The 14,562-nt window shown below is 47.0% G+C and overlaps 1 protein-coding gene across 8 annotated transcripts in view; it reads left to right on the top strand.

Moving 5' to 3' along the window:
- Window positions 1–14,562, top strand: part of FAM193A (family with sequence similarity 193 member A) — a 196,792-nt gene that overhangs the window by 53,618 nt on the left and 128,612 nt on the right. For all 8 annotated transcript variants that reach the window (XM_054683717.2, XM_054683716.2, XM_016951172.4 and 5 more), the window contains exon 2: window positions 6,653–6,898. In XM_054683717.2, the coding sequence (XP_054539692.1) occupies window positions 6,653–6,898 (246 nt within the window). The remainder of the gene's footprint in view (window positions 1–6,652; window positions 6,899–14,562) is intronic.

A 14,562-nucleotide genomic window follows, 5' to 3' on the forward strand; every position in this document is an offset into this window, starting at 1 on the left:
TAAACTGAAATTAAAAGTAAATCCTTCAGAGTTCATTCTTTAAAAAAAGTAAGTCCTAAGGAAAACTGTTATATTAGCTATTTAAAAGGATGCTGTAATAATGTAGAATCAATCACTGTTGAATTTTATTGAGTTTCCATGGAACAGCCTTGAAATTATAAATTGCTAGATATTTACTCTGTAAGATTACAGAAATTATTTATCACAGAGCCTTAAATACTTAAGGTAATTTTGTGCCTAACTCATGATATGATTGTTACCAATCTCTTTGTAACCACTGAGAAGGAGGTTTAAGTATTAATGTTAGTAATTGCTCTCCAGGCAATGCCTTTTGCTCAGAGAATCTGCATATGCTTTGGGAAAGCTGAGTTCAGGAAAGAAAGGGTGAAAAGGGCACAGGTATTTTAGTGACTACACATAACAGTGTTCCCTGGACTTGAGTGCAGGTAGCTAATAAAAGATCATGTATAGGCTGGGCTTGGTGGCTTATGCCTGTAATGCCAGCACTTTGGGAGGCCGAGGTAGGCAGATCACGAGGTCAGGAATTTGAGATCAGCCTGACCGACGTGGTGAAACCGCATCTCTACTAAAAATACAAAAACTAGCCGGGCATGGTGGCGCAGGCATGTAATCCCAGCTACTCAGGAGGCTGAGGCAGGAGAATTGCTTGAATCCAGGAGGCGGAGGTTGCAATGAGCTGAGATCACGCCACTGCACTCCAGCCTGGGCAACAGAGCGAGACTCTGTCTCAAAAAAAAGAAAAAAGAAAAAAAGGATCATATATAAAAATGCAGAAAATTGGCTGGGCGCCATGGCTCACGCCTGTAATCCCAGCACTTTGGGAGGCCGAGGCGGGCAGATCACGAGGTCAGGAGATCGAGACCATCCTGGCCAACGTGGTGAAACCCCGTCTCTACTAACAACGCCCGTCTGGGCGTGGTGGCTCCCGCCTGTAGTCCCAGCTACTTGGGAGGCTGAGGCAGGAGGATCATTTGAACTCGGGAGGCAGAGGTTGCAGTGAGCCAAGATGGCGCCACTGCATTCCAGCCTGGTGACAGAGCGAGACTCCATCTCAAAAAAAAACAAAAACAAAAACAAAACAAAATAAAAAAACAGAAAATTGTGGTTGAGGTAGGCAAGACAAAGTGTGTATTATTGATTTGGACTAGACATTTCAGTTCCCTTAGCATTTACTGGGCGCCTACTGGTTGCTGGGTGCATTATGGACATTCATAATGTTGAGTGTCTAATGGGAAGATGGACATGTGAAAGATAATTTTGTAGTATAATGAATATATGATAGTCTATAGGAAGTGTAGAAGTTGGCCAGGCGCAGTGGCTCACACCTGTAATCCCAGCATTGTGAGAGGCCGAGGCGGGTGGATCACGAGGTCAGGAGATCGAGACCATCCTGGCTAACATGGTGAAACCCCGTCTCTACTAAAAATACAAAAAATTAGCCAGGCGTGGTGGCGCGCACCTGTAATCCCAGCTACTTGGTAGGCTGAGGCAGGAGAATCACTTGAACCTGGGAGGTGGAGGTTGCAGTGAGCCGAGATCGTGCCACTACACCCCAGCCTGGGTCACAGAGCAAGACTCCCTCTCAAAAAAAAAAAAAAAAAGAGTGTAGAAGTTGTACAGGAGTTGTAGTAATTAGCTGCGTGTGACACGTATTGATTGAGGGGTAGGGAGCAAAATTCACAGAATAAAAAAGTTACCATAGTGGGGTTTGAAGGGATGCCTCGCAGTTGTCTTGTAAAGGAAAGGCGGGGAGATTGGTGTTTTAGGGAAGCAAGCAGCAAGTATGAAGGCAGGAAGAGATAAAGCCACATAGTTGGTTGGGGCGGGAGTGTGGAACTGTAAGGAGTTTCAAGTGGGTGATTTTGCAAGAACACACTGACCAAGGGCCTGGTGTATCCTGCTTGATCCTTTGCTAAGGACTTGATCTTTTTAGGCAGCAGGAACAATCGAAGGGTTTAAGGCAGAGAATGTTCTGGTCATAGGTACAGTGTGAGGGGGTTTTGACAGGAGATGGAGGGCATGTGGGGAGCAGACAGCCCTGAAGGCCGGTCGGCAGGAGGTGGCAGCGTCACCAGCACGGGGCCTTTGTTGTGTCTCCTGCATTAGCCTTCATAGGGCGGTCTAATCTGGGTTGTGCTGCTGTTACCCGAGAGGATATTGCTTTTACTGTGTTTTTACCCTAAGATGACCTTTTTTCTTCATGTTTATAAGAAGTTTATCTGTAAAGTATTTTTAGTAAATCTGGGTTTTCATGTTTAATTTGGAATTTCATTTTGGAAACAAATTTCAAAACTAGAATATAAGCCTAGCAAGAAAACAAATGCTATTATGATTTAGTGTCTTTTATGATACACACACACCTCCCACCCCCATGCACACAGGCCACAGTCACTGGGTGGTAGAAAATCAGTTTATTCAGAAAAGGTAAAATACATCATAGATGGTAGAACTCAGCTGTTAGTAGTGTTCCCAAAGTGTTTTCAGCAATACTGCCATCTTAGCCATATGTCCGTATTCTCCTATGCAAAAATTTCTGGGTTATCTTGGTCCCTTACATGGATATATATACACATTTTATATGTTTACATATTTCGTGTATGTGTTTGTAGGATTTGGGGGATGATACTAGTAAAATGTTCATTCTGGTACATATATATAATTTTTTTTTTTTGAGATGGAGTATCGTTCTGTTTGCCCAGGCTGGAATGCAGTGGCGCGATATCCGCTTGCCGCAACCTCCGCCTCATGGGTTCAAGTGATTCTCCTGCCTCAGCTTGAGTAGCTGGGATTACAGATGTACGCCACCACACCCGGCTAATTTTTTGTATTTTTAGTAGACACGGGGTTTTTGGCCAGGCTGGTCTTGAACTCCTGACCTCTTGATCTGCCTGCCTCGGCCTCACAGAGTGTTGGGATTACAGGCGTGAGCCACCGCGCCCAGCCTGCTACATTTATTTTTAAAAATATCAATGTAACTAGACTTCTGCTTCCAAGCAAGAGGTAGTAACTAGAAGTGGATTTATCTTCCTGTCTCAGTGAAACAAAGGACCAAAAAAATGTACCAAGTAGTAGTTTTCCAACATTGGCCCACAGGCAGGCAGGACAGTGATCCCTGAGAGAAGAAGAATAACCGCGGCAAGCTCCAGCCTTACCCAGGCTTCCTGCCTGGAGAGAGTCTGAAGGCTAGGACTTGGAGAGCTACCCAGACCGAGTCTGAGGATCTCCTTGATTGAGGAGGCTGAGTTGAGACTTTGGGGAGGCCAAAGTAAATTTGCAGGGCAGAGTACCAGAGAGGAGAGAGCTGCAAAGAGGGGAAGGAAGAGCTCTGCATAGGGTTCTCCCCAAGCCCAGCTGAGGGCGCATAAGCACATGCCTGTGGGGAAGCTCTCTGCGCCTGGGCTAGCACCCTGGAAGTGAGGAGCGGGACAAACCTTGCAGCTCACACAGGGCCAGGAGCAGTGTGTGTTCCCACCAGCCATTGTGGGAAAATCTTACAACCTGCAGGACCCTGGGTGGCAGCTTAGGAGGATATTGCCTCAGTTGTGGGTAAGAGGAAAGGCGTTCTGATGCTGCCTTACAGAGCCTACAAGCCCTGAAAGGACCAGACTCTTCCCAAACAACCCTCCTATGGCCCATGACGAAGCTCAGATACTGAAGGAATGAAAAAATACCCAGCACCTGACGCTTCATACTTGTCCCTAGCTCTTCTCCTCCTCTCACACCTCACAGCTGGCTCCTTCACAGCCTTATCCACTTCCCTCCCTGCAGCCCTGGTCCAAGCTGCTGCTGTCTGGCTCCTGAACTGCAGATAGTCGTTTCTTCCCATTCTCCCATCCCATCTCTCTCTGCACGCAGCCTCAGAGTCACTCCTTGACTTGAGTGGCCCTCAGCTCTCCCCCATCTCTCCTTCTGCTCTTGTCAGCCCCATGCCAGCCACTGGGCTCCCCACAAGGTACAGCCATGTCGGCTTCGGGGGTCTCCTCAAGGAGGCCCTCACTGTCCACCGGGTTAAAGGGTACAGATCCTCTTTGCTGTTATGTTTTTCTCCTTATCACTATTTAATTAGTTAGTTTTTTCATGTATTTGTCTTATTTATTGCCTTTGTCTTTGACTGTTTTCTTCACCATTGTGCCCTCAGTGCCTGGACCAGTCCCTGAGCATGTGATGGGCTCAGTAAATCCTGGATGACTGGTGAATGTACAGGAGCTGAGCTGTGCGCTCTCTGGTCATTTCTGGCTCTTAACATTATGATTTTAGGCTTGGGGACCTTTGGGCCTGTAGAGCCCAGCATCTCATTCTGTAATTAAAAGGGCAGGCCAGAAAGGTCTGATGGGTATGGCTGTTCTGCCAGTGATGGGAGCTGTTTTCTAAGACCTGAGGAAAAGAGATGGCTTTATATTGGGGTAAATCAGTGTGCTTTTTTTTTTTTTTTTTTAATTGTCGTCATTTAGGCTTTTGGGATTTGTTGGTATGGAAAAATACATGGATTCTCATGGTACTCGGTGGTTTGAGTAGTCTGGCGTTCTCTAGGACACTGTGGGGAGGTAGGACCCAGTTGTCTGCCCCTGTGCCCCAAACATTCAGCTCAGGATGGCTGCTGAGCTGGGTTTGGGAAAACTCACAACCCTATGGATGTAACAGGAGTCAGCAGTTTTGATCGCTGGTTCATGGAAGCACGTGAGAATATATATGAACATCTTTTGAGTCTTGCTGGTATTGTCATTCATTCTTTCAATCACTAATTCATTCATTTATACATTCAGCCCCTTGTTTAAATATGTGCTTCCTGCCGGTCAGCAGGAAGTCTTAAGAATGGAGGCTGGGGTCCAAATGAGAGCCCTCAGTGGCTGTTGAGGGGCCAATCTGTCATGTACAGTGGGTCCTTTTGAATACCGGTGGTGGGATGGGGAGACAGCTCGAGGCTGTGGGAAGAGCTACAGGTCTAGCTGGCCTTGGAGAAGCTTCTGGGTGGAGATGGAGACTGAAAAGCCAGAACAGCGTCAGCTGGGTCCACTCTCTTCCCACCTGGCATGTCTTGCAGCAAGGGCACCCCACACGGCAGGAGAGACTAGCGGGGGTTCTCTCACCTCCACCCCACTGTGTGCCCTTTTTCTGGCTGCCTCTGGAAGGCCAGGCGAGGCTTCCCTTTGCCTTGCTCCCTGGGAGTGCCTCCCTCCAGCCTCTCCTCAGGGTTCGAAGGGGCTTCCTCCTAAGGTGCAGAGGCAGCCCTGTGTGAAGGGACCCGTCTTAGGATTGGGTTGATATGGGTTAAAAATCCTGTGTCTCCCCCGACACACACACACTTGCTGGTCTTGGGACTTTAACCCCATTTCCAGTTGTGTGAGACTCAGTTTCTTTCTTTTTCTTTTCTTTTCCTTTTTTTTTTTTTTTTTGAGACTTAGTCTTGCTCTATTGCCCAGGCTGGAATGCAGTGGCGCGATCTCGGCTCACTGCAACCTCCACCTTCCAGGTTCAAACGATTCTCCTGCGTCAGCCTCCTGAGTAGCTGGGATTACAGGTGCACACCACCACGCCCAGCTAATTTTGTGTTTTTAATAGAAACAGGGTTTCACCATGTTGGCCAGGCTGGATTTTTCTTTCTTTTTTTTTTTTGACACGGGGTCTTGCCCTCTCACCCAGGCTAGAGTGCAGTGGCATGATCACAGCTCACTACAGCCTCGACTTGCTGGGTTTTAGCAATGCTCTCACCTCAGCCTCCCTAGTAGCTGGGACTACAGGCACGCACCACTATGCATGGCTAATAGTTGGATTTTTTGTAGAGGCGAAGTCTTGCTATGTTACTGAGGCTGGTCTCAAACCTCTGAGCTCAAATGATCATCTCACCTCTGCCTCCCCAGGTGCTGGGATCACAGGCGTAAGCCACTGTGCCCAGCCTTCAGTTTCTTTTTCTGTATTTGTGTTTTAAAGGCTAATTTTATTTTTTTTCTGATAGAGTGGGTGGTTATCTTTTGAGAGGTTTTAAGGTATAACAATCTTGCCTTTTCCTCCTACCTCTAAGGCCTCTTCCCCTTGCCCCACATTGTAGGACCTATTTGAAAATGCAGATGTTTATTTACATCAGGTGATAAGAGATGAGCTCAGCATCATTACTGCTGGGCCTGGAAGGGAGTCTGGGCCTTGGATGTGCAGCTGCCATCAGCTCCCTGTTTATCTTGAATCTGGAATTTGGACAGCCCACCTCAAAGATGGTTTGCATCTGCAGACACACTTAAGCCAGAATTGCCATCTTGAATCTGAGCCCTGGTGTGCAGATGCCTCTAGAATAGTAGTTTCAGACTTTGTTGGTGGTAACCAGTTCTGGTAAACAGTCTGAAAATTGAGGCTGACAATTTCTAGCATGTGGTGGAAAAGTAATACAGAAGTCAAGGTGAAGGGGTTAATTTTGACAATTTTCTAACTCGTACTAAGATAAGATTTTCTTTATGGCACTATTTAAAGTATTACGAGTTTCTAGAACATTAGGTTTAGTTTTATTCAATACATTTCCTATTTTATGTTTCTGTATATAAACATACACATGCATTTTAGTTTTAGAACTATACATATATTTTAATATTCTTGGCTTTGTAGATGAGGTTTTGAAAATAGAATTTTTTTTTTTCTATTCCAGACTCCTTTTAGTTTTGGCATGAATCATAGGACACCACCCTACCCTGCTGGGGATTATTGTCTTCTGTGCAGAAGTGAACGGAAAGACTCATCATTCTTAGAGAGTGGAATTAAGACTGCGAGCAAATTGGCCCTTTCCATGGCTCCCAAGGGCAACAGCGTGCTGCACCTGCCACTATGGGTGTGCCCGGACTGCCGCAGGACCGTGGAGAAGGAGGAGAGGCATGGCGGCCTTGACCAGCCAGTGGTGAGTGGCTGCCAGCACAGGCAGCGCAGGGCGTTGGCTCCCCCCGCCCAGGTTATGGGGTAACTGTCAATGAAAGAAATGGATTTGCTTTTGCTTCAGGGGGCACTCCCTCCTGCACCACCTTCTAGTCTGTGTCTCCTGGTACGTTCCTCCTGGTCTTCCCTGGCCACACTGCAGTAGGTGGCAGGACACCTGCCCTCCTTGTCTGGGCACAATTCAGTCGTCAAGCTATGTGACCCTGAAGGGTGATTTTTGGCTTTGAGCTTAGTATTTCTTTGGTGGTGCAGTTTCTTGAAAAGGGAGTACAATTTTCATGTGTTTAGTTCTCAACAATTCGACATGCAGGTAATTCTTTACGCGATGCAGCTCTTAAGCCTCACCTTCCCTTTTACTTATTTGTGCTGCTTCAGCCTCTTCGAGGCCACAGAGAGGCCACAGCAGGCTTAGCTGGGAAGACCGCACCCTTACTCTTATCTTTGACCTGATGGAGTTTTGGTGGGCCCTTGTTCCGGGCAGGCTTTCACATGTACTGTTTGGGTTCTGGAAGGAGTTGGCTTTTGCAACTATTTGAGGCCCCACATTCTAGGCCTCTCCTGTGCCCTTTGATTTCTGCTTGAAAGCGGCTTATTATTTTCTGAGCTCTTCTCTTCCTTCTGATACCTTGCTATGTGCAGCCAGGAAGCGTGTGCATTCCCTGCTCCTCTGTTTTCTCCTGCAGAACTGCCTTGGGGGAGTCCTGGTGACAATCTGAAGAGCGCGTCCCCACTGCCTGGTGTGGGTTTCCATCTTTACTGGCCTTGGAGGCAAGCCCCATCTCCAGGGCCAGTTTCTATCCTTGGGGTCTCATTGTCAGAATTACTTTCTCACTCGGCCCCTCCCGCATGTCCCCCTTTCCTGCTGTAATTCTCTTCCTAGCACTTATTTCTAACATACTATGTATTTTACTTATTTGGTTTGCTTTCTTCTTCATTAGAATATAAACTCTACAAAGACAGCTATTTTTATGGTTTTCTTTGTGTGGTTTTTTTGTTTGTTTGTTTGTTTTACCAATACCATTTTCTTTGCTTTTTGTGGTGGTTTGTTTTCTCATTAAACTTTATCAGCTCTTCTTCCAACTCCAGCCCTGCTCTTGTATTTTAGCCTGCCTCTGCCCTTGGGAACAGGCTTCTGCTGTTTGCCCTGGTCCAGAGGCCAGGGGAAGTGCCTATGGTTCCCTGCAGTGCGTCTTGCCTGGGTTGGAGGAGGATCTCATTTCCCAGCCCCCGGCTTGTCTTGGTAATGGATAGTTTGTCAAATGAGCCATTCTCTCCTCACCAGAAACAGTGACCTTGGGAACAGCAGAGGTGTAGTGTTGGCCTGTGTTTGTGGATTCGGACCAGCTGTTGCTTTGTAGGTCAGCCTCTTTGTTGGAGCTGGCCTTTAAAAAAATAACATGATTTACCTTCCATTAAGATTCACTCTTTCTTTACTTAAAAAATGTTCACTACCACAGTTAAGCTACAGAACATTTGCATCACCCCATAAAATTCCCTTGTTCCCCTTGGTAGTCACTTCCCTTCCCCTGTCCTAGCCTCTGGTAACCACTGACCTGAATTTTTTTTTTTTGAGACAGAGTCTCGCTCTGTCACCCAGGCTGGAGTGCAGTGGCACAATCTTGGCTCACTGCAACCTCCGCCTCCCGGGTTCAAGCAATTCTTCTGCCTCAGCCTCCCCAGTAGCTGGGACTACAGGCACGCGCCACCATGCCCAGCTAATTTTTGTATTTTTGGTAGAGATGGGGTTTCACCATGTTGGCCATTATGGTCTCGATCGTGATCCGCCCGCCTCTGCCTTCCATAGCGCTGGGATTATAGGCATGAGCCACCGCGCCTGGCCTGACCTGATTTTTGTTCCTACAGTTTTGCTTTTTCCAGAGTGTCACATATACTTCTATAACTTGCATAATGCTTTTGAGAGTCACCCAAAATGTTGCATGCATCCGTAGTTTCTCTTTTTTATTGAGTAATTTTACAGATAAACCAATTTATGCATTCACCAATTAATTGATGGATGTTTGTGTTGTTCCCACGTTTGGGCTATTTTGAAAAAAGCTGCTATGAACATTATTTTTCTTCTGTGGACATCCTTTTTATGTGTTGCTGGATTGATTTGCTAAAGTTATGTTAATGATTTTTGCATCTGTGCTCATGAAGGCTGTCTGTAGGCCTCTTGTCTTACAGTGGCCTTCGGGGTCTCATAAAATGAGTTAGAATGTGTTCCTTTTTCTTCTCCTTTCTGGAAGACTGTGTTAGAATTGGTATTATCATCTCTTCCTTAAACGTTATTGGTTCTTGCTGTTTCTCTTGTTCTGTTTGGTCAAATGCCAGACAGTGTGCAGAGAGCATCAGGCTGAGGTTGTTTCCTGTGTCCTGTTGTGCACCTGGGAGGCCAGGTCAGTCCAGTTGGCCTCAGCTGGGCTGTCTCTAGCACTGTGCGTGCTCGTGTGGGCCTGTAGAGGGGAGTCTCTTTCTACTTCCTCCTTGGCAAGGTCTCCGATGGTGGCATCTTCTCAGTTCCCCCCTCTAGCCTGACTCTTGGGCAGCTCTGTGCTCAAGGCCTTGGGGGCAGCTTTCCCAGCGAGCCCACCTCTGCCCGGTGGCAGTCAGACTCTGCCTTGTATCTGCAGGGGTCTGACCGGCCCCGTGTCTTGTGCTGGTCCTGGCCTGTGTGTGGCACACGCCTTTCTCCAGGACAAGGAGAAAGGCATGTTTCCTTCCTCTCTGCTAGTGGATTAGCTGGAGACTTGGGTGCAGGTCTCCTGGGAATGAGTGGGAACATTCCTTTTGGGGCTTTCCAGGGGTTAGACTCCCACACTTGACACTCTCAACCTTTCAGAATTTGTTTAAAGTTAAACTGTTTTTTTTTTTTCTAACCACTTTTATGGCCTCCTTCCACTTTCCTTCCTCTGTCAAAGGTGAAACAGTAAGTGTGTCCCCTTCTCCCTGGAGGGGCTGCTGCACTTTGTTGTGTAGTTCCCTCCGGCAGCCTGGTCACTTCGGCTCTCTGATGGCCCAGAGATAGGATTTTATCAATTGTCCTGTTCTGTCTCTGGTCAGGGCTCTGGTCAGGGCTCAGAGTGCACGGCTCTCCTGCAGCTTTCTGCATCCAGAGGGGAAGTGGGGCTGAATTGCTGTCTTCTAGATAAGCATTCTGTTATCAGCAGTTGTAGGAGAATATTGGTGGGAATTTATCTTAACATCTTGCCTGACAGTTGCACGTTGCAGATTTCTCTGGAGACCTCTTCTTCCAAGATTGACCCATCCTAGCATCACGTCCTAGACATAGTCATGCCTGGAAACCTAAGAAATCTCCATTTCAAACTTTCATCTTGATCATTGTCTGTCTTTGTAGCTCACTTGCTTGTCTTCTCTTGCCATAGTTTTTTTTTTTTTTTTTTTTTTTTTTGAGACAGAGTCTTGCTCTGTTGCCCAGGCTGGAGTGCAGTGGTGCAATCTCAGCTCACTACAACCTCACTTCCTGGGTTCAAGAGACTATCGTGCCTCAGCCTCCCGAGTAGCTGGGAGTATAGGCATGCGCCATCACACCTGGCTAATTTTTTTTTTTTTTTTAGAGACACAGTCTCGCTGTGTCACCCAGGCTGGAATGCAGTGGTGCGATGTTGGCTCACTGCAACCTCTGCCTCCTGGGTTCAGGTGATTCTCATGCCTCAGCCTCCCGAGTACCGGGGACTATAGGCGTGCAACACCACACCTGGCTGATCTTTGTATTTAGTAGAGACAGGGTTTCGTGATGATGGCCAAGCTGGTCTCAAACTCCTGGCCTCAAATGATCTACCTACCTTGGCCTCCCAAAGTGCTGGGATTACAGGCGTGAGCCACTGTGCCTGACCTGCCATAGTTCTTTGACCTCATCCATCTCTATCAGTCCATGGATTCCATTCCTGTTACGTTTATCACGTCTCCCTGACCTCACTCCTAGGAGCCTGAGTTCCCGGACTTGGCACTGTGGCTTTTCCGTGGCTCTCAGGCAAAGGCCCTGAACTTTTTTTGGTTATGCTGGTCCAGCCCTATCTCTTCCCTCCATGTGGCAGAATATTCATGGAGAAAATTGCTGGCCTCAGTTTACTGCTTCCTCTTCATAACTTCATGACTGCAAACCATGCATGGGCATCTAGTGCGTTTTTCTGGCTTAAGTACCTCCCCAAACTCCTTGGCAGGAACCCTTCCTTTTCCTTGCTTCTTAGACTACGTGTACCCTCTTTACCCACCCCTTGCTCAGCTCAGCTATTGACCTTCGTGCTTCAGGGAGAAAATCAAACTTAACACCTCCCCTGTATCACCCCCAAACCCCCATAGCTGAGGGCATTTTCTCCTCTTTTTCCTCTCCAAGGCCCACCCCCACGGGGCTTTCAGGTGCCCATCTGTTTTCATCTTCTTCAAGACTTTGTCGCTTTGATTATTGTTTTCTTCTGCCTTGGCCCATGACCCATGGAATGCAAATACTCTGGGGCTACCCATTCATGAATGACCCGCCTTTGGCCTCACCTCCCCTTCACAGCCATGTATGTCTCTAGGTAGATTTTAAAGTTGTGGTTCAATTTCTTTAATGGTTAAAATCTTGTCAGGTTAGTTTTGGTAAGTTATATTCTTAGAAATTGTCAAAGTTGCCCGCCAACATGGCACATGCCTGTAGTTCCGGCTACACAGGAGGCTGAGGCAGGAGGGTCGCTTGAGCCCAGGAGTTCTGGGCTGTTGTGCGGTATGATAGTGCCACCGTACTGCAGTCTGGGCAGCACAGTGAGACCCCGTCTCTTTTAAAACAAGAAAAAAAGAAAAATTGGCAGAGTTACTGGTATAAAGTTTTGTGTAATGGTCTCTTTTCACTTCTTACCTGATTTGTAGATTTGACTTTTTATTTCTTCTTCTTCTTTTTTTTTTTTTTTTTTCCTGAGATGGAGTCTCTCTCTGTCGCCCAGGCTGGAGTGCAGTGGTGCGATCTCAGCTTACTGCAACCTCCGCCTCCCGGGTTCAAGCGATTCTGGTGACTCAGCCTCCCGAGTAGCTGGGACTATAGGCGCGTACCACCACACCCAGCTAATTTTTTTGTATTTTTAGTAGAGACGGGGTTTCACCATGTTGGCCAGGCTGTTCTCTAACTCCTGACCTCAGGTGATCCGCCCACCTCGGTCTCCCAAAGTGCTGGGATTACAAGCCTGAGCCACCGTACCCGGCTACTTTTTTATTTCTCATATTTGTGCTTTCTTTTTTTTTCTTTTAAACTAGTTTTGTTAGAAGTCTGTCAGTTTTGGCCCAGCACAGTGGATCACACCTGTAACCGTAGTCTTTGGGAGGCAGAAGCAGGAGGATTGCTTGAGGCCAGGAGTTCAAGACCAACCTGGCTAACATAGAAAGACTCTGTCTCTATAAAAAAAAAAAAAATTATAAACCAAAAAAAAGTCTGTCAGTTTTGTCTTTTCAAAGAAGCAGCTTTTAACTTTTAAAATACTTGTACTTTGTCTGTTTAATTAATTGTTGCTTTTTATTATTATTATTTTTAAGATAGATTCTCGCTCTGTTGCCCAGGCCGGAATGCAGTGGCGTGATCTTGGCTCACTGTAACCTCCACCTCCCAGGTTCAAGGGATTCTCCTGCCTCAGTCTCCTGAGGAGCTGGGACTACAGGCATGTACCACCGTGCTCAGCTAATTTTTGTATTTTTAGTAGAGACAGAGTTTTGCCGTGTTGCCCAGGCTGGTTTCGAACTCCTGACCTCAAGTGATCCTCCCGCTGCGGCCTCCCAAAGTACTGGGTTGACAGGCGTGAGCCACTGCACCCAGGCAATTATTGCTATTTTATATACATACATGTGCTATATATTAATATTTGATTGGTTGATGCTGTGGTGAATGTGATTTAAAAAAAAAAAAAAATTTAGAGGCCCGAAAGAGAACAGTGCAAAGTTAGTTTCCTCTGACTCTCTCTCTTTATCCTCTTTGCCTTCCCAGAGGCCTCCACTATTGGCAGATGCTTGAATCTTCCTCTAGAGATGTTCTGTTCTTTTTTTTTTTTTTTTTTTTTTTTTTTGAGACAGAGTTTCGCTGTTGTCTCCCAGGCTGGAGTGCAGTTGTGTGATCTCGGCTCACTGAAACCTCCACCTCATAGGTTCAAACGATAATCCTGCCTTAGCCTCTGAGTAGCTGGGATTATAGGCACGTGCCATCAACCCAGCTAATTTTTGCATTTTTAGTACAGATGGGGTTTCACCATGTTGGCCAGGCTGTTCTTGAACTCCTGACCTCAGGTGATCCACCCACCTTGTCCTCCCAAAGTGCTAGGATTAGAGGCATGAGGCTGGCCATGTTTTTTGTTTTGATGTTTTTGTTTTTGTTTTGTGACGGAATCTCGCTCTGTTGCCCAGGCTGGAGTGCAGTGGCGCAATCTCGGCTCACTGCAAGCTCGGCCTCCCGGGTTCACACCATTCTCCTGCCTCAGCCTCCCAAGTAGCTGGGACTACAGGCGCCCACCACCACGCCCGGCTAATTTTTTGTATTTTTAGTAGAGATTGGGTTTCACCATGTTACCCAGGATTGTCTGGATCTCCTGACCTCGTGATCCGCCCGCCTCATCCTCCCAAAGTGCTAGGATTACAGGCGTGAGCCACTGCACCCAGCCTTTTTTTTTTTTTTTTTTTTTTTTTTGAGACGAAGTCTCGCTCTATTGCCCAGGCTGGAGTGCAGTGGCGCCATCTCAGCTCACTGCAGGCTCCGCCTTCTGGGTTCACGCCATTCTCCTGCCTCAGCCTCCTAAGTAGCTGGGATTACAGGCGCCCACCACCATGCCTGGCTAATTTTTTGTGTATATATATATGTATATATATCTATTTTTAGTAGAGACGGGGTTTTACCGTGTTAGCAAGGATGGTCTCAGTCTCGTGACCTGCCCACCTCGGCCTCCTGATTGCTGGGATTATAGGCGTGAGCCACCGCGCCTGGCTTTTTTTTTTTTTTTTTTTTGAGATGGAGTTTCACTCTTGTTGCCCAGGCTGGAGTTCAATGGCGTGATTTCGGCTCACTGCAACCTCCGCCTCTTGGGTTCAAGCCATTCTCCTTCCTCAGCCGCCCTAGTAGCTGGAATTACAGGTATGCGCTACCATGCCCAGCTAATTTTTTTTTTTTTTTTTTTTTTTTGAGACGGAGTCTTGCTCAGTCACCCAGGCTGGAGTGCAGTGGTGCGATCTCGGCTCACTGCAAGCTTCGCCTCCTGGGTTCACACCATTCTCCTGCCTCAGCCTCCCAAGTAGCTGGGACTACGGGTGCATGCCACCACGCCTGACTAATTTTTTTTGTATTTTTAGTAGAGACGAGGTTTCACCATGTTAGCCAGGATGGTCTCGATCTCCTGACCTCGTGATCTGCCCACCTTGGCCTCCCAAAGTGCTGGGATTACAGGTGTGAGTCACTGCACCCGGCCAATTTTCATTATTTTCTAGTTTTTATTATTTCTGTTTTCACCCGTGAATTATTTAGAAGTATGTGTAAGTATCCAAACACGTATCTCTTGAATTATTATTATTATTATTTTGAGATGGAATTTCACTCTGTCACCCAGGCTGGAGTGTAGTGGCACGATCTTGGCTCACTGCAACCTCTGCCTTCTGGGTTCAAGT

Source organism: Pan troglodytes, chromosome 3 (assembly GCF_028858775.2).
Source record: "Pan troglodytes isolate AG18354 chromosome 3, NHGRI_mPanTro3-v2.0_pri, whole genome shotgun sequence".
Classification (NCBI taxonomy): Eukaryota; Metazoa; Chordata; class Mammalia; order Primates; family Hominidae; genus Pan; species Pan troglodytes.